This window comes from Salmo salar, chromosome 03 (genome assembly GCF_965601325.2).
Source record: "Salmo salar chromosome 03, fSalSal1, whole genome shotgun sequence".
In the NCBI taxonomy this organism is placed as follows: domain Eukaryota; kingdom Metazoa; phylum Chordata; class Actinopteri; order Salmoniformes; family Salmonidae; genus Salmo; species Salmo salar.
The window spans coordinates 73,682,909-73,705,896 of NC_138293.1; the positions used below are offsets into that span (position 1 = coordinate 73,682,909).

At 43.5% G+C, this 22,988-nt stretch overlaps 1 protein-coding gene across 3 annotated transcripts in view; it reads left to right on the forward strand.

The window, feature by feature from the left end:
- The first annotated feature begins 2,785 nt into the window (after window positions 1-2,785).
- LOC106601502 (growth arrest-specific protein 7) overlaps window positions 2,786-22,988 on the forward strand; it is a 31,602-nt gene continuing 11,399 nt past the window's right edge. The window contains exons 1-6 of one of the 3 annotated variants that reach the window (XM_082971482.1): window positions 2,786-2,892; window positions 8,163-8,283; window positions 9,998-10,075; window positions 14,603-14,691; window positions 17,576-17,638; window positions 22,795-22,893. In XM_082971482.1, coding sequence (XP_082827608.1) covers window positions 2,890-2,892; window positions 8,163-8,283; window positions 9,998-10,075; window positions 14,603-14,691; window positions 17,576-17,638; window positions 22,795-22,893 — 453 coding nt within the window. In that variant the 5' untranslated portion in view covers window positions 2,786-2,889. Of the gene's footprint in view, window positions 2,893-8,162; window positions 8,284-9,997; window positions 10,076-14,602; window positions 14,692-17,377; window positions 17,639-22,794; window positions 22,894-22,988 lie in introns of those variants that run through there. The other 2 variants (XM_014193726.3, XM_014193728.3) reach the window with 2 other exon arrangements.

Sequence of the window (22,988 nt, forward strand, 5' to 3'; positions counted from 1 at the left end):
CCTTGTCAGCTCAGGGATTTGATCCAGCAACCTTTCTGTTACTGGCTCAAAGCTCTAACCACTAGGCTACCTGGTGCCCCTGACTGGAACTCTATGGGTATCTACTAGCATGCTAGCAGATATTCATAGACTTCTAGTCATTGAGCTAACGCTAGTTTGCAATTGCGCTTGTTAGCAACTTCAGTCAAACTGCACGCAGAGACATAAATATGGTATCCACAAGTTCATCTCACTCTGGGGAAGTCCCGAAGTATCCCTTTAAGACAAGGCTTTATCAGAACATTACTATACCATGTGACTGTAGAGTGCAATGTCACAGCAAGGTGAGCGATAGGACAGTGTACTCACATAGTGACATCCAATGTATGCCAACTAGAAATTAACAAAGCAGGATTTGTATTTCACTTTGATTGAACATTTGATATGTCATGGACAGCAGGATAGCCTAGTCTGCAAGGGCTTTGAACTTAATATTCACACAAGGTGTCCTTACACAATGAATGGATGGGATAACAAATGAATGAGTACATACATAAACTGAGAACGATCAAATAAGACATTGCAGTTCAAGTTGTTGGATACTGAATATTGTGCTTTGGGGTGACAAACGTAATTCAATTTGAAGAATTCCAGATCATGTATTGAGACGTCAGATACTGTGTTTATTTATGTATCTGTTGCTTGGTGTAACATTTTATGGATTTTAAATTGTCAAATCAAATATTCTAAAGGCTATTCCTTTTCATTCTGTATGAGTGAAAGCATCACACTGCTTGTTTCACCATTATCTTCCACAAGAGGATGCTTACTTACTGAGCTTAAGCAACTCCTTGTTCTTAACGTAGCTACATCAATCACGTTCTGGTGTGAAAAGCTTCTAGTACAAGATGTCGATGACAATAAGCAAGCCTTTCAAACCTGTCGTCTTTCATGTCAAACTGTACAGTAATAGGGCCTGCCTGACTAGAAGGCCTCCTTCACAGATGCACGCATGCACACAGACAGACAGACAGACAGACAGAGACACAGACACACACACACACACACACACACACACACACACACACACACACACACACACACACACACACACACACACATCCTTCACAGATGCACGCATGCACACAGACAGACACACACACACACACACACACACACACACACACACACACACACACACACACACACACACACACACACACACACACACACACACACACACACGATGTACCTATATATATATATATACAGTACACTTTACAATAGTGATCAAAGGTACAGTATATGAAGTGTATTTGAAAGTTGAGCAATCTGAAAAGGGACTATTATGCTCTGCAGTCTGATCAACTCAAAAACTCATTAACTGATCAGTCTGATCAACTCATGAACTCATTAACTGATCAGTCTGATCAATTCATGAACTCATTAACTGATCAACTCATGAACTCCATTAACTGATCAGTCTGATCAACTCATGAACTCCATTAACTGATCAGTCTGATCAACTCATGAACTCCATTAACTGATCAGATACAGATACTCCACAGCTGCTGTAGGCGCATGTTTGTCTTATATACCCCTCATATCAGACGAGAGAACCAACATTGAATTATTTCTGCTCCTTCAGTGAAGATTGTTTGATAACATGAAACACTCCATTGAAGTTGGTCAATGATGCTCCAGTATGCTCTGGAGCTAATAAACGGTGCTTTGCCACTTGTCAACAAGTTCAGTCAACAAGAAACACAGTGTCCTCATCTTTGGAACGTTTAGTGTGAGCTTATGTGTTCTTCTAACTCATATTCAAAACTCAAGAGGACAACGTGTTTGTTTCAGACATTATCATGTGTTGTCAATCATCAACATCTCAAGAATCTCATCATGAAGCCGTCCCTATAGTGCACATTGCGTACCAGATATACTACTATAACAGGCTTTGATAACTTAATGCAATTTGTAAGTCGCTCTGGATAAGAGCGTCTGCTAAATGACGTAAATGTAAATGTAAATGAGTATGAGTTCTGTGTCTTATAGGTAATGTAAGCCTTTGTTCTGATTTGCATTAAGCTGAGTGATTGTGAAAAGGACAAAATAAATAGGCCATATAAACATATTCCACACAAATAGTCCCCCATGGCCTTGATGAGTTCTTAAGGACATGTCAGACATCCTGGCTGTAAATGAACTTGATGTTGAACAGGACGACTCCGCTTGAAATTTGGGTTTCTAAAGATTGAAAATGTGTCTGCTGTCTTCACTGGTTCTTATCGCTTTTTCATTTAGATCTCTGTCTAGCCAGCTGCCAGATGATGTAGCCTGGCCGGCTGCATGCCTTCTTAGAGATAGTCAGTCACAATCAGTCAGTATCAGAGGGGAGTGTGGCAGCTCGAACACACTTCACACGGGGTCAATTTGATTTATAAGAAATGGAGGGACGGATCAACACAAAACGGGCCTTGTTGCCTGCGAGTGCCTCACAGCTCTGTCTCACAGTGTTGGCCATTGTGTGGCCTGCCATGGAGAAGGCCCCTGGCTGCATCTGAGAATGGGCTTCCAGACCCAAACATCTGCTGGACACTAACAAAGATTCATAGAAAACGTCTCATACCACAAGATGGTTCTTCCTGGACCATTTTATTCTTTGTCTTGTAAATAAAGAAAAGAGGCGGAGTAGAAAGATGTTTAGTGTCTGTCCATTCCTTCCATGTCTTAGCTTTGACCCTGGGTGCCGGGTCACTCTGGCCAGTAATGAGAACCCATATGTGTGACAAATGTTTCCTCCTCCTGGTTCTAAAAGAGCCTTGTCCCACTCAATGTTCACTGTGACTCGTTAACGGACACTTCTTTCATTTGGCTGTTTGCTTCCTTACGACTTAGTCTCAGCCCAACATGGTAAGGCTTTGTTTTTAATGCTATTATTATCAGTCTCTGTTATCAATGACATTTTTGACAGTACTTTATGTGCGGTGTTACATTTTTTGACAGATTTGGGAGTTTCTTCAATGGAGCACTGTTGCTTCAGCGGAACAATTGTGGTAGTCAGACAGAATGGGTACAGGAGATTCATTGGCTCTGTTCAAGCCTTTGTGTCGGATGTAGATGTATTTTATTTATCATCCTTTTGAGTTTGGTGGATTTTTATTCTGCTTAGACATGGTCTGTCTGTCTCTGTCCAGATATAGCTCTCATATCCCACTTCTTCTGCAGCACAATGTGTGCCCTGTGGGGGGGCCTGCCAAAACACTTTGATCTTCACTGTTGGTTTTAAATGTCCCTCTGTCCCTCAGCCACCCTGCTCTCCTAGCTCAGTCAAATTCCCTCTTCTTCTGTGTCTTCAGGAAGGCTCTGTTTCCCTTGAAAGATAAAAACAGAACCTGTTAAATGAAGTCTGGATTGTTTATTGTCACGTTCATTAGCCTGTGTAAGAAACAGGGCTCACTGATTTGTCCATGTTCGCCCCTTTTTATCATTATCATGTGTGGAGTTACGGTATGTTGTTTTAAAAGACTTTTCTCATAATTACTGAAATGTACAGTACAGTTAGTACTGTACATGCCCTGGAGCCACAGAGAAAACCATGTAAAAACAAATTACATTTAGTCCACTGTTCCGTAAGTGTTTCAGATTAAGAGTCACTTACCATACTGAACTTGGATGCAACATTTTGTTGCAATATATTATTTAACATGTACACAAATGTGGGTGACTGACAACAAGCACCACAGTGCCTTAATTTGAATTGATGTGATTGGACAGAATGGAAGATATTATGTGCATAGCAGAGCCTGAGGTAGCAGGTTGAATCAATGCAGATGCAGTGTTTTTGAAATCACCTCAGTATGTAGACATTCTAAACAAAGGGTCATACAATGACAATCAACTCGATTGACTGATGACTCAAAGCTAGCACAAGTACCACATTTGCAGTGGGATTTCATCTATTCCTGCCACTCTCGTTCTCTGGAACGTTTCCTAATTACCTTTCACTAAGCCCTGCCCCCCTTGGTTACTGCTGCAACCTCGGACAACATTTTCCAGAAAAGCCCAATTCCCCATTCAACTACTGGCGAAATCCTCTCAAAATGATCTCAAACTGTTTATAATACACAATGAAATGAAACCCTACCTCAGTGGGTTAAACACAGACTACGCCTTACTAACTCTTGGATATGTTGTGGTGGACTGTCATTACAATTGCTTCAAGGGAACCTGGTAATGTTTGTAGTGCAGCTAGCCACTGAATGGTGCTGAATTCACTCAGCATGCAGTCAAAGCTATAACCACTTCTGGAGCTAACTAGTGCTCTCAAATCGTATCCTGCTGTCGACAGCAGATGAGAGTTGTATTCATAACATTGCAAACTTAGCTAGCTAACATACATTTTTGGAAAACAAGTTATACAATGTAACAAAAGTAGAATTTCGGATTCAAAAAATAGTCCATCAACAGACTCTGCACTTTAGGAATCACAATACTCCCTTTGCACTGTTCAATTATTAAGCTATTTCATTTTTTTTAATAACTCAGTTTTTGCCATAGCCCTCACTGGCTTTTATGCAATTGAAAAGTGAGCATTTATGCAATTGAAAATGTGTCGGACTCGACAGTTGTCGCACTGCGATTGGTTGCAAAAAATTCTGGGGCGGAGCTTAGCGAATGGTCATTTGCTGTTGAAAGCAATTTGGAGTTTAAAACTGTTACAGGGCACTCGGTGCACCACCAAGACTTCCTGGAGTGACAGTGAAAGGGCTTTGCCCACCGGACCACACCACTGAGTGAGATAGATAGGCCCTAAGTAGGATACAATAGGCAGAGAGATCAGTCAGCGGTGAGGATTTAACACTAGGCCTGGCTCTTCCTTTAGTACCCCTGTCTCTAACCAGCTTCAGGTGCTGCACTATAATAATCCCCCTATTGCAGGTAGCACAAAGTGGGGTTAATGCTCTCATTCATTCCCAGTCATACCAATGAAGCCAGAGAAGGGCATGCTAACAGCAAGAGCCCAGACTCTCCTCTGTAGTGGTGGGAGAGGGCCTGTCCTGTTGTTTTGTTGGTATTCAATGGGAACTGAGGAAACTGGAGGGGAGTATACTCTATAAAGAGTCTCCTCCCAGGGGTTGCAGTGGGAGCACCACCCCAGAGGATTGTGGGATTTGGCAGGAGATATCCAGAGGATTTTGTCCTTTTAAATTCTTTGAAAGCCTGGACGCCGTTCCGCTTTATTCAACAGTTTTTTGCCAGGGGACATGTGAAATCGCTACAGCTCAGGGAAGTGAGATAAATCACAAATGATATAAATCTCAAGATAAGAATCTGTCATTTACATCTCTCTGGGAGGATTAATTAGTTAACGATTCATGTCTCCGGCAAAAAGTAACAGTTCACTGCTATTCCATGGTTCAGAGGATTGTATGCTGCCTAAGATGCATTAGGTTAGGGTTAGTAGTGGCCATTATATTGTATAAAGTCTGATTTATGTTAAGCTAATGGACATTGTGCTCTTTGGTGATACAGTATGTTCATGATTTGTCTGACATAGTGTAATCACATACAGTATGTCCTTATTGGGAGCTTGAGGAAGGATAATGCATTTTATGAGCTCATGATAAATGACTGAGGACAGTATCGTGCAGCACAGCATGGCTCGTCAATGAAGACGAGGCGCTTTGTATTGTACTCACTGCAAACTGCTCACTGCAAGCCCAGTACTTTATATCAGAAAGAGAGACAGAAAGGAATCCCTTTTATCTTGTACATCAAACGAGTGTAGATATCCGCAGGATCTCTCTGCTTTATCATTCCATTAATATCTTTCCCTTCCTCTCCTCCCTTTCCCCCTCTCCTCCCCCTCTGTCCCCACACTCCTCAGTGGATCTGGGGTAGGGTCGTGACTAGCAGCCAGTCACCATGTTAGAAGAGGTACAGGCAGAGTTCAGCAGGCCCTCTGTCAGATACAGCAGACAGCTTTGACTGGGCAACACACTGTTGCTAATGACAATGAATCGTCGGTCAGGCCATCCCTGTAGATTAAAGAGGACTTTTGCCTTGTAAAGTACACTGCAGTAAATTCTGCACTCGCAATGTGACCAGGAGCTTTATGGGTGTGTATGAGGCTTCTGGGAACTGCTGATAAGGTCCAAGAAGCTGTTATTGTTATTTATCCAGATAGTGGATCATTGTGAATAACACCCTCCAACCAAGGGAAGGCACTGTGAAAGCCCTGAAGAAAGCACTGTGAGCCGAAAAGAATAGCTTCCAAATAATAACAGCACATCGGAACGGATGTTGTTTGCACACTTCAAGGAAACATGTGCAGTGGTGGACAAATATATTGGAACCCTTGAACTTCTGAAATAAGTTCAAATGGAACCATTTTTTTATTGGATTGTCAACATTGCAGAACCATTTTGGGGGGGGGGGGGACACTTAAGTTTACAATGTTATTTAAGAAAATTTCAACAAATGGCATGGACAAAATAAATGGCACCCAGGAGCTAATACTTGGTTAAACAGCCTTTGGTGAACATAACTGCAAAAAAACACTTATTGTAATCATCAATGGGGTTGCTGCACATGGAAATTTGGCCCATTTTTCAGCTGCAAACTGCTCTAATTTTTCAATGTTTGAGTGATGCCTTTCACCAACTGCTGTTTTCTGATCTCACCGTGGGTTTATGATGGGATTCAGATCTGGACTCATTGCTGGCCACTGCAGAAGAGTCCAGTGTTTATTCTTGAACCATTCCTGGGTGCTTTCTCATGTGTGTTTGGGTTGTTGTTCTGCTGGAAGCCCCACAACCTTCAACAGAGACCAGTGGAGGAAAAGAACCCAGTTGTCATACTGGAGTAAAAGTGAAGATACCTTAATAGAAAAAGTAAAAGTGAAAGTCACCCAGTAAAATACTACTTGAGTAAAAGTCTAAAAGTATTTGGTTTTAAATATACTTAAGTATCAAAAGTAAAAGTATGAATAATTTAAAACTCCTTATATTAAGCAAACCATACGACACAATGTTCTTGTTTTTTTTATTTACAGATAGCAAGGGTCACACTTCAACACTCAGACATACTTTACAAACAAAGCATTTGTGTTTACTGAGTCCGCCAGATCAGAGGCAGTAGAGATGACCAAGGATGTTCTCTTGATAAGTGTGTGAATTGGACCATTTCTGTCCTGCTTAGCATTCAAAATGTAATGAGTACTTTATCGGGGAAAATGTATGGAGTAAAAAGTACATCATTTTCTTTAGGAATGTAGTGAAGTAAAAGTTGTCAAAAATATAAATAGTAAAGTAAAGTACAGATACCCTAAAAAACGACTTAAATAGTACTTTAAAATATTTTTACTTAAGTACTTTACACCACTGACAGAGACACAGTTTTTGGACACTGGGTTGAACATTGCACTCCAGAACACCTTGATAATCTGCTGATTTCATGATGTCTTGCACATGTTCAAGGCCCCCAGTACCAGCAAAGCAAATCCACAGCATTATCAAACCTGCCCATGTTTAATTGTAGGGAGGGTGTTCTTTTCTTTGTTTGCTTCATTTGCTCATCGATAAACATAAGGCTGATCTGTGTTGTCAAAGAGCTCTAATTATGTTCCATTAGGCTGGTTTAGGTGGGGGTTTCAGAGTGCAATGGGGCCTTCTTTTGTCTCTTTCAGCAGTGGGGTCTTCTCAGTTTACCATCAACCACATGAAGGGTTGAAAGAAAAGAACACCCTTCCAACAATCAAACAAGCTTTCCCAGTCCTTGCCACAGTTCAAGTATTTCCTGTATGAAATTATATGAATTATGACATTGTTCCTAATTAAAACAGATCTTTCCTACACAGCTGTGTCTGCTCCTGCAATCAGCCTGCTTTAGAAATGTGGGAGTACTTTGTACTGTAACTGGGTAGAAATGATCAGACACTGCTAATTGGGAACATTAGAGGCTGATGCAACCCCTCCTTGATATGCAGATACGTAGTATGGAATATTATGTATATTAATCAAGTGCGCAAATCAATTACAGTAAAAAAAAAACAGAACAAAATCAACATTGCTCAATGAATAGTTAATATTTGTACTCACCATTTATTTGAGCAAGACTGGGAAACAGTCCCAGCTTATATGAGTTATCTGGTAGTGAAATGAGTGGTATGTTTGTGACAGAAGCCAGCGGCCACCTGCCCTGCACCGGGGGATGAGACTAAGAGTGTCCCTCTTCCCCAAGGCTGGAGATGTTACATGTCACCCGAGGGATGCAGGTACTACGTCAACACCGGCAGCAAAGGTAAGCCAGGCACGCAGCTCCACCACAACCCTACTGACATGCTCACTCATGTGAGAGGAGGATCAATATTATGAGGAGGGTGGAAGAAATCTGGCAGATCCTCCACTCCTATTGGCTGTGATTCCCCTTCTGCCAGCACCATAGATTTCTACAATGCCCCTCTGACTATGTATATATAATGTATATATCTGCATTATTACTGTAGCTATATAATCTACCCGATTATGCTGGAACCAAAACATATTTCATCATTTCACGAGCCAAAAAAGTGTGATGCGTCCACATGCATAAAGCTTACTTCATTTTTTGGGGCATTTTTTTACTGCGTCAGGTTAGCATACACAGATGTTTGTCTTAACAACCTTCTCCAGTGTGTAGGTTCAAATCTTTTTAAATCAGAAACCATCAGTTCCATTTGTCAGTGTTTTGTTTGGTAACCATAGTTTCCAATTCTGCTGTGAAATGCTGCCGTCTCAGAGAGCTCATTACCATTCCCCATCATCAACATCTCTCCAGCCCATTCATCTGAAGGAGGGCTTAACATCTCATCCACTTTCATCTGATTAGCCCAAATGTGTGGTGATGGCAACCACTGCTGCAGGTACCTCAGCAGCTCAACCCATGTTTTCCACAAAGCCGTCCTGTGTAATGACATTTAAACAACCCCTATTTACTAGACAGAAGAAATACCTGCTTGTTTAATACCAGGGCTAATAGGCAGCCAACCTTTTATAGAGATGCTTATCGGACCCTTTTCATTTGGTGGTATGATTCTGCACTACACAGACTGTCTCTGTGTGTGTGTGTGTATGTGTATGTGTGTGTGTGTGTGTGTGTGTGTGTGTGTGTGTGTGTGTGTGTGTGTGTGTGTGTGTGTGTGTGTGTGTGTGTGTGTGTGTGTGTGTGTGTGTGTGTGTGTGTGTGTGTGTGTGTGTGTGTGTGTGTGTCCCTCAATGGGATAGGAGACAGAGAAAAAGACTGTTTCCCACAGGACAAAGCCAGGCTTCACCCACGGCAGCTCCAACACCCTGGCAGAACACTGCACCTTGGCACACCACACACTGTAGTAGAGATAAAGACCCAGAGGCTATTTTATAAAACCATATGCTGTAACACTCATTATTATACTGAATTCCATTATGGACTTTAATTCAACTGCATAATGATTAGAATGTGTTTTTGAATTACACTGATTAGAGATGCTATTTTTAAAGGGCACTCAGTTGTATTTTCAAGCAAATCTAACACTTTTATTACTCAAGAGCATGTAATGTACCGAAGTTATCAGATCATTGTATATACAGTGTCTCTGCCTGATTGATAGTCAGAAAGAATCTCTAACACTGTCCAGATGACAAAGGACTTCTTGCTCCACTAACTGGAATGATGTTTGTTTGATTCTGAGAGAATGTCAAGAATCTCAATAGTTTTTTTCTGCAAGTGAATCATTCATTTCAATACTTTTCATTTCAAGTATTCTCTTCCTGTTTCTCTGTTCTCAACTGAAAGAGAACACTGATTATCAGAACACAGTAGTCGCCTGCTATAGTCCTGTGTGACCAGGTCCTCACAATACTTTTTGAACATTTCTGAATGGTTGTGCTCTCCACCTGTGTCCTTTAGAGTTTCATTCAGCGTTCAGGGAAACTGTGGAACTGTGTGTCCATTGTGCCTTACTCCTCATTTGGCTTTAACCATTTATGTGTCCTTCCAGAAACAACATGGGAACGGCCCTCCGCTACTTATGGAACCCCAGTGAGACCACCGGCACAAAGGAACTCCTTACCAGAAGGTAACATCAAGCCTCTTCTGACTTAAATCTACCATATCTATTGAGTTAAATAAGTGTCAAAAGTGTTGCTTGCATCGATATAGCAATTCCTCTTCTTCACTGTGTAGTAGCTGTACAACTGAAGCCTTAGCAATCTAACTTGACCTAGCTAGCTGGAACCCTTGTTGGCTTATTTAGGGGCATTTCAGGTTCTGCCTCTCATTACTGTATATCCGAGGAACACCATCCCAGGACAGTAGATGGTATTCCACTGCTGGCATGTTTTCTCCACACACTGGGAGATCAGGGAGAGAACAGCCAGCTGTAGGGATTTGTCAGACCAGACAAGGCTAATCCTTTTTATTTATTTATTTATTTCACCTTTATTTAACCAGGTAGGCAAGTTGACAACAAGTTCTAATTTACAATTGCGACCTGGCCAAGATAAAGCAAAGCAGTTTGTCACATACAACAACACAGAGTTACACATGGAGTAAAACAAACCTACAGTCAATAATATAGTAGAAAAATAAGTCTATATACAAAGTGAGCAAATGAGGTGAGATAAGGGAGGTAAAGGCAAAAAAGGCCATGGTGGCGAAGTAAATACAATATAGCAAGTAAAACACTGGAATGGTAGATTTGCAGTGGAAGAAAGTGCAAAGTAGAAATATAAATAACGGGGTGCAAAGGCGCAAAATAAATACAGTAGGGGAAGAGGTAGTTGTTTGGGCTAAATTATAGATGGGCTATGTACAGGTGCAGTAATATGTGAGCTGCTCTGACAGCTGGTGCTTAAAGCTAGTGAGGGAGATAAGTGTTTCCAGTTTTAGAGATTTTTGTAGTTCGTTCCAGTCATTGGCAGCAGAGAACTGGAAGGAGAGGCGGCCGAAGGAGGAATTGGCTTTGGGGGTGACCAGAGAGATATACCTGCTGGAGCGCGTGCTACAGGTGGGTGCTGCTATGGTGACCAGCAAGCTGAGATAAGGGGGAACTTTGCCTAGCAGGGTCTTGTAGATGACCTGGAGCCAGTGGGTTTGGCGACGAGTATGAAGCGAGGGCCAGCCAACGAGAGTGTACAGGTCGCAGTGGTGGGTAGTATATGGGGCTTTGGTGACAAAACGGATGGCATTGTGATAGACTGCATCCAATTTATTGAGTAGGGTATTGGAGGCTATTTTGTAAATGACGTCGCCGAAGTCGAGGATCGGTAGGATGGTCAGTTTTACGAGGGTATGTTTGGCAGCATGAGTGAAAGATGCTTTGTTGCGAAATAGGAAGCCAATTCTAGATTTAACTTTGGATTGGAGATGTTTGATGTGAGTCTGGAAGGAAAGTTTACAGTCTAACCAGACACCTAAGTATTTGTAGTTGTCCACATATTTTAAGTCAGAACCGTCCAGAGTAGTGATGGTGGACGGGCGGGCAGGTGCAGGCAGCGATTGATTGAAGAGCATGCATTTAGTTTTACTTGTATTTAAGAGCAGTTGGAGGCCATGGAAGGAGAGTTGTATGGCATATCCTCCCAGAAGGGGCATGGGCAGTAATGGAGCCCAGGTTGAGGGATCTCTCTGCCTGGCTAGTCCAGCCCGGATCCTCCCTGGGCTCCGGATGCCCCGGCCCGGCACTGGAGTCGAGCCCCAGGAAGTTAGGCGGATTGGGGGTAAGGTTAGAGAGGGTGAAGTAGTGTTGAACAGGAAGTGGGCTCAGATTACACTGCCTGTATCTGAGTCCATAACTCAGTCTGCTTGGATAATGCAAAGCATTCATGGAGACAGCCATGGGCTCCAGAATAAGTATGACGGCACCGCCATGGGCTCCCTATCCTATCTGATGATACCGCAGATACCCACCTAGTGAGACTTCATACCATTCCATTTCAGCACACTGTTGTTCTGAGACCTCATAAAATACCTTGATATATATTTCTGTATGTCTCTCTAATAGAGTGTCCCCTCTGATCTCTATTCGCTGCTCCATTATGTGTGAGGAAGAGCTGGTTTATTATATAATGTCTTTACATGGCTGTGGTGCTCAGCTTCCCTCAGGAGTCATTATGTTGGGTCTTTACATGGCTGTGGTGCTCAGCTTCCCTCAGGAGTCATTATGTTGGGTCTTTACATGGCTGTGGTGCTCAGCTTCCCTCAGGAGTCATTATGTTGGGTCTTTACATGGCTGTGGTGCTCAGCTTCCCTCAGGAGTCATTATGTTGGGTCTTTACATGGCTGTGGTGCTCAGCTTCCCTCAGGAGTCATTATGTTGGGTCTTTACATGGCTGTGGTGCTCAGCTTCCCTCAGGAGTCATTATGTTGGGTCTTTACATGGCTGTGGTGCTCAGCTTCCCTCAGGAGTCATTATGTTGGGTCTTTACATGGCTGTGGTGCTCAGCTTCCCTCAGGAGTCATGCTGATGTACAGTTGAAGTTGGAAGTTTACATACACTTAGGTTGGAGTCATTTACATTTTAGTCATTTAGCAGACACTCTTATCCAGAGCAACTAACAGTAGTGAATGCATACAATTCATACATTTAATTTCATGCATTTTTATTTTTATTGTACTGGCCCCCCATGGGAATCAAACCCACAACCCTGGTGTTGCACACACCATGCTGGCGTTGCACACACCATGCTCTACCAAATGAGCCACAGGAAAGACACAGTCATCAAAACTCTTTTTAAAACCACTCCACAAATTTCTTGTTAACAAACTATAGTTTTGGCAAGTCGGTTAGGACATCTACTTCATGCACGACACAAGTCATTTTTCCAACAATTGTTTACAGACAGAGATTATTTCACTTCTAATTCACTGCATCACAATTCCAGTAGGTCAGAAGTTTACATACACTAAGTTGACTGTGCCTTTAAACAGCTTGAAAAATTCAAGAAAATGATGTCATGGCTTTAGAAGGTTCTGATAGGCTAATTGACATCATTTGAGTCAATTGGAGGTGTACCTGTGGATGTATTTCAAGGCCTACCTTCAAACTCAATGCCTCTTTGCTTGACGCCATGGGAAAATCAAAATAAATCAGCCAAGACTTCAGAAAACACATTGTAGACCTCCACAAGTCTGGTTCATCCTTGGGAGCATTTTCCAAACTTCTGAAGGTACAACGTTCATCTCTACACAAGTATAAACACCATGGGACCACGCAGCCGTCATACCGCTCAGGAAGGAAATGCGTTCTGTTTCCTAGAGATGAACGTACTTTGGTGCGAAAAGTGCAAATCAATCCCAGAACTACAGCAAAGGACCTTGTGAAGATGCTGGAAGAAACAGGTACAAAAGTATCTATATCCACAGTAAATCGAATCCTATATCGACATAACCTGAAAGGCCGCTCAGCAAGGAAGAAGCCACTGCTCCAAAACCGCCATAAAAAGCCAGTCTATGGTTTGCAACTGCACATGGGGACAAAGATCGTACTTTTTGGAGAAATGTCCTCTGGTCTGATAAAACAAAAATAGAACAGGACAACAAAGTGAAGGTATTTTAGTCACCATCACAAAGCCCTGACCTCAATCCCATAGAAAATGTGTGGGCAGAACTGAAAAAGTGTATGCGAGCAAGGATGCCTAGAAACCTGACTCAGTTACAACAGCTCTGTCAGGAGGAATGGGCCAAAATTCATCCAATTTATTGTAGGAAACTTGTGGAAGGCTGCCTGAAATGTTTAACCCAAGTTAAACAATTTAAAGGCAATGCTACCAAATACTAATTGAGTGTATGTAAACTTCTGACCCACTGGGAATGTGAGGGAATAAATAAAAGCTGAAATAAATCATTCTTTCTACTATTATTCTGACATTTCACATTCTTAAACTGAAGTGGTTATCCTAACTGACCTAAGACAGGGAATTTTTACTAGGATTAAATGTCAGGAATTGTGGAACTGAGTTTAAATGTATTTGGCAAGGTGTATGTAAACTTCCGACTTCAACTGTAATAATACTCTAGCTCATTTTGAGATGGGCTGCCTTGATATGCAGTGACAGGCCATGAATCACGGCTGATGAGGAACCATTAGAACCCTGTAGGATGTGAGTAGGGACATTACCGTTGACGTATGCAGGGCTGTGACACACACACACACAAACCCAGACACACACACGTACAGACACACAGGAACATCTCCCTTTAGGCCGTTGGCATTATTTTAAGGCCATTGTTTTCTTATGGGCCAGAGGGAGAAGAAGATAAAAACACCTATGAGATATGCTGTGTACTGAGCCGTAGCCCAGTGAGATGGACTGGAGCTGGGACAAAGGAGGGATATAAGGGAGTGCAAACTGCTTTCTGTCTGGACGATGAATGGGAATGTATTATTCCCTACTGTTAGGATGCAAATGACTCCATAACATTAAGATGTCACTTTAAGACATGAGCACAACCTGACCTTTTTACTATAATGGATTGATACACAGTCCTTCATATGAAGGAGTTGTATGTTCCCCCATCTGTTTATCGTTCTGACCTGATTCAGTAATGAGCGGGTTTAATCTGTTAATCATCTCAATGACATTTCTGATCTTTTCCTCTGTAGTCAATGGAACACGTTACAACACAGGAAGTGCTATGCATCCCACGGACCCCCCTGGCGTGCCCCTACGGAGAGCCACTATGGACAAACAGGTGAGACTTTCAACTCAGCACTGCAGTCTGCAATACCCTCTTTAAAAGGGACTTCGCCTGATACACCTATATTTTGTCCAACCCGTTAAGTCTATTACGGTTGGAACATTGCAATCAGCTCAACATATTGATTGGAGTGAAATAGTTGTCTGATATTGATTTCACATCAACATTAAGCAGCTCAAACTCAATAATGGTTCCTGTAACACCTATAACATGTTGCAGGCAAGCAAATTAACACTTTTACTATTTTAATGCAATAATTTACTGTTTATTCTTGATATGGTATGCTTGAAATCCATCACACGCATCAAACATTCTTCAGGACAAAATTGTCCTCTATGGTCCTCCCCAGTCCTGCTTTGAGCAGCTATGAACCTGGGCCAAGAAGTGTTACACGCCAACCCACGTGACTAATTACTCACCGTTAGTGAGTACCCCGTCATCAGCTAACGGGAGAATAGATGAACAGATTTGGGCCATATGGGCAGCTGAGATTTGGACCCCGCCGCAGGGTTTGTTGTCAGCTTTTGAAAGGACACCAGCAAGAGAATCTTTATAGCTCAAACTGGGAGAACTGGGCGTCCTGGGTTTCTGGGAAAGTCCGCTGGCTGGATCGCCGCGCTCCAAGCAGCCCGGACACATCGGTAGGTGCTGGTCAACGGCGCCATGTTTCGGAGGAGGAAGGTGAGAGTGCGTTGATGCGAAGCATGAGGCTTTCACTGGATCACTACAGCTGACTGTGTTGTTGTGTTGGCCTCTGCAGCGGGCTGTTGTAATAAGCAGGGGTGGAGAGGAGGGCACAGTGGGGTGGTGTCCTCGGGGTGATCATACGGTGGCAGCTCTGCTTTTTGCTGCAAACATGCTGCAGCCTCTGGTGGAACGCCATCATTAGAGAGAGAGAGAGAGAGAGAGAGAGAGAGAGAGAGAGAGAGGGAGATAGTAGAACTGAGAGAGAGAGAGAGTAGAACTAGAGAGGGACAGAAGGAGAGCGAGAGCGAGAAAGAGAGGATAAGTGTGGCTGCAGCCCTACCCACACAGATAACACCACCACACGCGCGTGGGTAAACACACACACACACACACACACACACACACACACACACACACACACACACACACACACACACACACACACACACACACACACACACACACACACACCCACCCACCCACCCTTCGGCTCCCTCCGCACTCACATACGATGCACTCACATACGATGCACTCACACACGATGCACTCACGTGTACATCAATTCTTCCGCTCATCCACCCTCTGGACCCCAACCCTGAAAAACATCCAAAGATGCATCAGCCCTCCACAAACACACCTACCGAACACACCTCTACAAACACCCACACACTATTATCAGACATCCTGTACCCACACACTATTATCAGACATCCTGTACCCACACACTATTATCAGACATCCTGTACCCACACACTATTATCAGACATCCTGTACCCACACACTATTATCAGACATCCTGTACCCACACACTATTATCAGACATCCTGTACCCACACACTATTATCAGACATCCTGTACCCACACACTATTATCAGACATCCTGTACCCACACACTATTATCAGACATCCTGTACCCACACACTATTATCAGACATCCTGTACCCACACCGCTCTGAATTGTCATTACGCTAACACACACCCACACTGTCAGACAGTATTGTATGCACATACACGTCCCTAAACCACATTGTCACACACACACACACACACACACACACACACACACACACACACACACACATACACACACACACGCACGCACGCACGCACGCACGCACGCACACACACACACACACACACACACACACACACACACACACACACACACACACACACACACACACACACACACACACACACACACACACACACACACACACACACACACACACACACACACACACACACACACACACACACACACACACACACACACACACACACACACACACACACACACACACACACACACACACACACACACACACACACACACACACAGACCAAATCTGTAAAGCTCATAAACACACATGTGGGGCCAGAGAGGCTGTTCATTGGTTGTGTTTTTCTCCCTCCTCCTCCTCTTTTCCTCCAACTTGCCTCTTAATCATAATTAGCCTTCTAGTTATCATCACTAAGCCATTTCCTTCAGACCCTGCCCCCCCTCCTTATCCTCTCCTCCCTCATTTAAAACCCTCTCTCTCCCTCTTCCTGTCTCTCTCTCTCTCTCTCACACACACACACTCCCTCACTCTCTGTCTCTTTCTATCTCTCTGAAGAGGGAAGAGGGAGGCATGGCCATCGAATGTGTAAATAAATCCCCACCTCTCCTTCAGTCTTCCATCGCTCAACTGAACTCAAGGGGGTTTATTGGCGTGGGGAACATATGTTGACATTGCTAAAGCACTCTCTCTCTTGCTGTCTTCCGCTGGCTCCATCCATGTGTTGTCTCAGTAGTTTTCAGTATGGACAGTAAGGAGACACAAGGCTCCTCGCTGCATCCTCCCCCTGCCGTCAACCTCCAGACCTCGTCACGCTTCTAGGACTACGACCAACTGCCTCCACCTCCTCCCTCCACTCCACTCCTACCCCTCCATTCTCCCCAGCCCCCTACTCACCCCCCCCCCCACCCCCCCACCCACCCCACCCCCGTGACGCGTCTCCACTCGACTCACCACGTCAGGCAGGCAGCAGGCTGTGAGAGGCAGCCTCAGTTGCAGGAGCAGGGTTTCCCCGTGAGGAGCAGAGAGAGGAGCAGGAGGAGAAGAGGTGTTGTGTGATGATGGAGGCGGCCAGCTTTGACACCGAGGAGAGCTTTGACGTTGACGATGCCTCCTGTCTCTCCCAACAGAACCCGGGGAACAATTCACCAGCCAAGAGGCAGAACAAGGAGATCAAGGAGACCAAGATAACAGTGAGTACCCTGGAGCTCCAAACCCAGAACCTCTCCATCTCACTACCCATCTCTCTCTGTGTCTCCCTCACTCTCTCTTTCTCTCTGTGTTGTTCTCACTCTCTATCTCTCTCTGTTTCTCTCTCTCTCTCTCTGTCTATCTCTGTTGTTTCCTTTCTCTCTCAGAGCAGCAGCAGCCTCAGACTGTGTTTAGGATACAGATCCTGTGCACCAGTACACCAGGGAGAAACAGCAGATGTGACAGAATGTTTATTTTTAGCTAGGATTATTCCCTTTTGAGATAATTGAACAGAAGAAAGAAGATAACAATGTTTTACCCAACAATAGGCTAGATGTTTGTGTATTTCATTCGACCATCTGCCAACGTTAAAATGTACTGCATCTGACCCACTATGCTGTGTCCGTGTAGCAGTGTAGTCTCTGTGTTTGGCTGCAGATCTCTGTGGAGTAATGGGGGAACCCACAGTGCAGGAACACTGCCACCACACCAAACAGCCTATTGGATAGAACATCAGTCTTAATCAGTGGGGTTTCCACAGGTCAACTGCCAATCTTTTTCTCATGGACTGTACTGTGTCTACTCCCTTCTATCAGTCTTGTGTGTTTGGGACTGAGGCTTGCACAAGCTGCATTTACACACAAGAAATGCATCCTCAAGCAATGAAGAGTTTCAGATTTCTCTCAGTTCACAGAAGCTGCCGCAGACTTTGAGTAAGAATAGGTATCCCATGCAGCAAAGTCTTTTTTTATCATTCTCTTTAAATGTATGATGGGCTTTGATTTTCTTGAAAAGCACAAGACCTTTGTAGCTGGCAGTTGACATCTCTGGGTATATTTAGAGTATATTTCTCTCTGACAGGTCCAGAATCTGACGAGCCCTCTGAGTCTTCTTCTCTAGAAGACATAGAAATATATTATATGAGTGTAATGCTTCATCCCTCCCATCCCCCAATGGACCCGACATCTAGCTGCAAGAGAATACTGTTCACCCAGGACTGCCTTCACCAGAACACAACATCAGCACTTCCACATTACAGCCATGATTATAATTCCATCAACAACAGCTAATGAAAACATTTACATCACACAAGCAGCTTGAATTCCTACTCCCACGTATCCATAACTAGCATTCATTAAACTCATTAAACTCATTATACTCCTTATACAAATTAGGGATTTGTGTAGACCACATGTAACCAGGTTTATGTAAAACATCCCTCAGTGTTTAAGTTGTTCTGACACTGGACCTCGTGGTTATGTAACCTATGGGTCTATAATGAGGAATGTAGGAGGAGATGGTGAGTGCTGGGCTGAGGGCTGACAGACAGTTCTGTGTGTGCCCAGTGTTGGTTCTGCTCGGTGGGCTCGCTGACCTGCTCCAGCCACGGGAGCTGTCAGTCTGCCTATTGTGAAGCCCCACCGACCTGCACAGAGAGATGCAGCAAGGCCAGTTTCCATGGTTACAAAAGCAATAGCACACTGATTAATGGCGCTGAAATGGAAAACACTGCCATAGGAAACACTGGAGCCATTCAGAAAACGAATTGAACTGATATTGTGGAAAAATAGAAAACAAATGTATATTTTTTATATGTAGATCTTTTTTTGCAGGTGAGCTTTGTTTTGATAGGGCTTGATTGATGGCATTGTTGACAAAGGATTGGGGTGCTGTTGTGCACCCCAATCCTCAGCGTACTATCCAATCCTACATAAGCCATGATGGTTACTGTGCTTTACTAGTCTGTACACATCCTCAACATTTAACCATGATGTCATATCTTCTGTTGAAATATGAATGGATGAAGCACTGAATATCTCAGAAAAGGAGACCACTAGATTAGGCTACATTCATTCCATTATAATGCAGTTTTATACTTTGCGGTGTAAAGAGAAATCGCATGAATGGGTAATTGGTCTGTGATAATTGATATTCATGGCTTTGTTCAGGGACTCATTGCGTAGAACAAGTGGTGTCGTGGAATGATGGAATAATGGGAGGTTGTAGTCGTTGATGCTGAGTATGGTGTTCATCATGGTGCCAGTCCAGGAGGGTGTTTTTCTGTTGTGCCATGATGCATGTTGCGTCACGCGACCTGTCTTCCAGCTGTCAAGGACAGATTAACGACTTTAACGTCCACCACTGGAGCATGTCTCAGATCCCATATGGGATGGATCATGGCCCCTCCATTAGAGACAGTGGAGGCTGGTGAAGGGAGGATGGCTCATACTAATGGCTGGAATGGAGTGAATGGAACGGTGTGTTTAATGTGTTTTAATCAATTTTAATGAGCATATCCTCCCATTTAAAGTGACACCAGCCTCCACTGATTTGAGACCAGTAGACCCGTAACCTTGTTACCTTGTCTCCTCCATATTATAAGGCTGGTCCTGAGTGTGGTGGAAGGAAGATGCACAGGGCTGAATCATCTGAATAGCCAGCCATGTTTTCCACCTCATTAAACATTCTCAAGTGCTGTTTGACTTGTTGTTAAGAAGAAAGAGTAACAGCTTGTTAGGGTGTCATCTTGTGTCGTTTGGAAGACTGAGATGGGTTATTTTGATTATTATTATTAGAAAATGTTTTCACCAAAGCGGTCACACAATAATCACTCATTATATTAATGAGTGAACACAGAGTTGAAGGAAGCCACAGCATTCTGAGAATAGTGGAGGACGTCTTGGAATCCTTTGTTATTATGGGGGATTGTGCCTTTACAGCAAAAGTAATTTGTCGCTTAGCAACAGTGGCTGAGCACCCTAGAGTGTGTGTGTGTGTGTGTGTGTGTGTGTGTGTGTGTGTGTGTGTGTGTGTGTGTATGCACGCGCGAGTACGTGCCGGGGGAAGAGTTATTTTCTGATAGTGTTAGCTAAGGTGGCAAGAGATTTATGTGTTGACACCCTGTGTATGTCTTTAAGCATGGGTTATTTTCTGTGTTTTATGTCCTTAAGCATGGGTTATTTTCTGTGTTTTATGTCTTTAAGCATGGGTTATTTTCTGTGTTTTATGTCTTTAAGCATGGGTTATTTTCTGTGTTTTATGTCTTTAAGCATGGGTTATTTTCTGTGTTTTATGTCTTTAAGCATGGGTTATTTTCCATGATGTTAGTGATATTAGTCTATTCAGCAGAGCTAAACCATTCCAATGTGTGAAGTCCAGCTCACAATTTTTAAACATCCAGGCAATAAATGAACCTTTCTACATTTGCCTCAGCATTTAGGGTAGAAATGACTGTATAATGAATGCAGGTAGAGGACAGACTGTCCCTCTGGTTGATTAGGCAAACTGGCACTTGTCAACACTGTCTGCTGTTGGGGGTAAGTGTTTTTCGTCTGTTCTAAACTACAGGAATGACCATACATCATGTGAATCATTCATAAGCTATGACCCTGCCTGCCTCTTTTAGAATCTCCATAACACTGTCAGGCTGAACCATAACACCCTCGATTTGCTGACTGTCCAAAAACATCAACTACTCTAAACCACACAGAGTGCCAACAGTGCCATACATTTCTCCCTGATTTTCCCAGAGGTAATGAATATGAATCTCTTAGTCCTAACAGTGTAGCACCCCACTAAGAGCCCATAAAAGAGTAGTGAGCTATAGAGACAGCCATGCTGCAGATAAATGGTCTCATTTTCTGGAGGAGGTGAGCAGGAGATAAACAACAGCAGTGATAGATGGCGGGTCAGTGTGATGGAAAATCTGTGTGACAATCAGTCTGATCTCTCAGGCAGAAAATGAACAAAGTGACTGGGCTCCACCAACTATGTAAATCATGTTGCGTAGCGTTAGAAAGAGTCTACGACACTTCTATGTGTGTGCTTCTACTACTGTATCTCATGTGGTGTGTGGAAGCATGCATATTATGCAGACGTGTGTGTGTGTGTGTGTGTGTGTGTGTGTGTGTGTGTGTGTGTGTGTGTGTGTGTGTGTGTGTGTGTGTGTGTGTGTGTGTGTGTGTGTGTGTGTGTGTGTGTGTGTGATTGATGCACCTCCTTTCTCTTGCCTGTCTGTATGTGGGTGTTAGTGTGTACATATTAGATGTCCAGGGGTCATTGATAGAACTGCTTTCAAGCAGGAGTTGGAGATCTCTGCAGACGGCTGGTTGCCTTCAGGAAAGAACGGAGCTCGTGTTAATATTTATTACAGAATAGCTTTAAGGGCTTGCTTCCACTGTTTGACTTCTCTAAATCTCTCCCTAATTCTAAATAGTTTCAACTCCCAATAGGCTCAATGATTTGCAACACAAAGCTTCAAACAATGTCATAGTTACATAAGCAAATATGGTAATCAGCTTGTAGAAATCTGCGGTGTGTTTTTCCTCATCGTGTGCTTTAGCCAAGCAGTGAACACATAATACATATTTGTGCATCTGAGATTCAGCATGTCTGGATGTCCATGTAGTCTTCTGGGACATCATTGGCAGTATGGCATAGACAGAGGACATGTTGTTGTGCCAGAGGGAGAGGTTACAGATGGTGAACATTACATAATTGCAGTCCTCTAAGGGTAATTGAAGACGCTGTGGACCAGAGTGTGTATTCAGTCTGAGTGCTGGGTGTGTTTAGCTGTGACTCCACTCTACAGTGGTTTGGGATGTTGTTGGTTGTTTCCTCAGTATCCCTGATTGTAGGTCTTTCTCTACGTTATGATGTTGTTGTAGTTTATCAGAAATAAGTGTAAGGATCGTAAGGCCAGGACTGGACGGTTTGTGCTCTCTCTTCCTCCCCCCTCTTTTCTCTCCCTCTTTCTCTGTCCCTCTCCCCTCCATCTGTCCCCCTCCATTTCTCCCCTCCCTCTCCCTCCATCTCCACCTCCGAGGGTTCTCTGGGTCACCATCTTGATGACCAACACCCCCTGAGAGTATTTACTCATTCCTGACCTTTACTCCCGTCCTCATGACAGACACAAACTGAGCCTCCATGTCCCATCTCCAAATGAGAAGCTTCTATGCACATCTCCCACAAATGACACCTTTGATGTCTGCTCCAACCATCGCGTTTCTCCCACATTCATTCCTTAGAGTTAAATGTAATTAGTCTCTTATCCTCCTCCTCCTCCTTTCTTTCTTCCTCTCCCTCTGATGTTTCACAGAAACCTCTCTCACTTGTCTCTCACTCTCTTCAATTCGACTCACAATTTTTTGGCATTCAGATCAACTGCGTCACCTTCCCGCTGCCCAGTGTGACGCCAGATCAGCCAGAGCAGCAGCTACTGAAGCCCAATGAGTGGAGCTACTGTGACTACTTCTGGGTAAGATAGCGCCTGACATCTCTAAACCACTATCCAGCTCATAGAATAAGATCCCTACTTCCTATGTTTATAGGAATCTCAGCCCTGTTACATAT